Raw genomic sequence first — 2997 nt, forward strand, 5'->3', positions numbered from 1 at the left:
TAGGTTGGTTTGCTAAGAGCGATCAGACCAAAGTCTCCCACTATCACCAATCGCCATTGGCCGGCGTGTTGATGAAAATGGCCAAACCCCAGACATGACTGAGTACTAAAAAATAGATCCTGATTTTCACACTGGTAATGTCATAGAAAAATCCTAACTGTCATCGATGTTATCTTTGAAAAAAAGATTCCTAACCATTTTGGCAAGATTATATAAACAAGATTAGACTGGATTGGGAACAGGTAATTAGCTGACTGAGAGTATGCTGGTGACGCTGTCCTTATTAGTAAAACACCACAGGACTTGCAAAGCTCACTTTCTAGAATGTATGAAATATCATATGGGGTTGGGCTCAGGAAAAATAGAAGAAAGACGGAGATGATAAGAACGGAATATGCAATTAAAGATGATATATTATTGGAAGGAGAAAGGATTAATGAGGTAGAATTATCTAAATATTTGGGGATTAATATCTCTAACGCAGTGTCTTTGGAAATGGAGTTTACTGAACGACTGAAAAAAAAATGTCAATCAGACAAGTATAATTTGGAAATCAAATCGCCTGAAGTTACATATAAAATCAGGATATATATCTGTTTAGTGAGATCGGTGTTACTGTATGGGCATGAGTCGTGGTATGACAATGAAACAGTATCCAACAGATTTTGTAGATTTGAGAATAAAGCACTCAAAAGAGTATTGGGAATTAAATGGAAGGACAGGATCTGAAATGAAACTATGAAAGGGATTATCCAATTACCCTATTGTTTAATCTCTTGTAGGCTGGCAAAGAAACACGAACAATGATAGGTCTCTTTAATAAGAGGTTACTAAACAAATTGACGGCTAAACAGAGACTAATAATACGTTACATACATAGAGAAGAAAAGTATTTACAAAACTCTCACTTGTTTATTTACAATAGAAACCAATTACCATTACAATATAATTTTTTGAACAACCCATTACATAACTAGTAAACAAATAAATACAGACATTTGGAGGTGTATCACACACCTCCACCTAGGACGTCTAGGGTAATATATAACTCCTAGCGTCTGAAGATACTTCTTATTCATATGTATTTTTGTTCCATTTTACTTGTAGACGATCAGGTTCTTTCTTATGCCGCAAACTACGACGTGGAGCTGGTGTAGGCGAAACTGGTTGTTCAATAACCTCAGCAGTAGAATTATCTTGCGACCTCTCCCCATCCTTTGGTTTATTGGGTGTATTAGTTACATCAAGGCTTGATCCATGTATTGGTAGAAAAGGTCGATGTGGTCTCAGGAACTTCCGGTTTCTCCACAGAATACGTCCACTGCCCAACTTTATAAGATAATCTCGCCTGGATCCAATGCCAACAACAACACCTGGACGATTCCAAAGTTTCGTGTTGTGATCTTGAACATCAACATAACTACCCATTTTCAAATGAGAAAGGGGTCTGGCAGTACTGTCGTACCGTTGCTTTGCCTGACTTCGCAAATACTCTGCCTTAACATCACATTCCTCTGCCTTCCTTTGCCACTCTTTGGCAAATGAGCGACGATGTGTTGGAATAAAAGACCTGAGGGGATGACCAAATAAAACATGGGCTGGTGATCTGCCATCAGCATTAGGTGTATTCCTAAGCTCTAACATTCCATGGGCGAATTCATCCGCATCCAGATTCCCATTCTTAGTAGTAGTCATTATCAGCTTCTTGATAATTCTCACAGATGCTTCTGCATGTCCATTTGCCTTCGGATTATATGGCGAAGTAATGCGATGTTCTACTCCCCAACGAGATAAAAAACGTCTCAAAGCTGATGCAGCACACTGTGGTCCTCCATCAGTCTTCAACAACACAAGAACTCCAGTATCTGAAAATATAGCCCTCAATGATCGGATTAGATTAGCTGCAGAAGCTATACCCTGACAGGAAGATATACAAGGCCACCCAGACAACCTATCAACATAAATAAGATAAGTTCGACCCATGGCATGAAAATAATCTGCAGATACGGATTCAAAAACTCTACTTGGTTGATCTTCTTCTTGCCATAAAGGTTCGTTCCTTTGATTTGGTAGAAGAGAACGGCATTTGATACAAGAAGAAACTATATTCTCAATATCTCTATCAATTTTAGGCCAATAAACAGCTTGACGCGCCCTCCTTTTAGTGCGGTCAATTCACTGATGACCATCATGGAGACATTCAAGGGTTTCACATCGAAGTCTCTTGGGTATAAGAAGTCTTGCTCCATAATCAATTAGGTCATCATCTACAGCAAGCATATCGCGTATATTCCAGAAAGGTCTGAGTTCTACTTCCAAATTATGGCAGTGTCCAGGAAAACCTTTCATTATAATCTCCCGAAGAGAATTGTATTCTGCATCCTGTTCAGCAGCAGCGCATAACTTTTCCAGTGTTCTGTCCTTCAGAGGTGTTAGAAGTACACCATCTTCATGCATGTCAAAGGCATTCACCATTGCAAAATGCAAAGGATCAGTGGATCCATAGTCTTTCAAACAATTTTCTTCTGTAGGATTCTGAACTGGTGTACGTGAAAAAGCATTCGGAATACGATGAGCACTTCCTTTCTACCAGTGAACAGTAAAACTAAAATTACTTAGTTTCTCTCTCATGCATTGAAGTCTTGGGTTTTCAATTTCACCAAGTGATTTACTGCTAAGAATTGGTATCAATGGTCTATGATCCATCACAACATCAAAATGAGGTAATCCAGCCAAGTAAGTATGACATTTCTTTATTGACCATAATACGGCTGTCAGTTCCAGCTCTATCACAGAATATCTTGTTTCAACATCTGAAAGGAATCTTGAGCCACATTGCGTTAGTTTCCAGTCCGTTCCATGCTTTTGAAGTAAAGCAAACCCCAGACCATGCAGTCGTGACACATCTGTCTGCAACATGGTTGGCAAAGTTGCATCAAAATGTGCAAGTACAGGGGATGCAGTAAGTGCTTTCTTCACTCTCCTAAATGACAAATC

General features: G+C 39.1%; 1 protein-coding gene across 1 annotated transcript; it reads right to left on the reverse strand.

The window, feature by feature from the left end:
- Positions 1–1071: 1071 nt before the first annotated feature.
- Positions 1072–1983, reverse strand: LOC137636564 (uncharacterized). Its single transcript, XM_068368961.1, has one exon. The coding sequence runs from the start codon at positions 1981–1983 to the stop codon at positions 1072–1074; it is 912 nt and encodes a 303-aa protein (XP_068225062.1).
- Between the last annotated feature and the right edge of the window lie 1014 nt (positions 1984–2997).

This window comes from Palaemon carinicauda, unplaced genomic scaffold, assembly GCF_036898095.1.
Source record: "Palaemon carinicauda isolate YSFRI2023 unplaced genomic scaffold, ASM3689809v2 scaffold329, whole genome shotgun sequence".
In the NCBI taxonomy this organism is placed as follows: Eukaryota; Metazoa; Arthropoda; class Malacostraca; order Decapoda; family Palaemonidae; genus Palaemon; species Palaemon carinicauda.

Coding starts and splice junctions, on each gene's coding strand:
- LOC137636564 (XM_068368961.1), bottom strand. CDS start 1,983: ATGGGTCGAACTTATCTTATTTATGTTGATAGGTTGTCTGGGTGGCCT.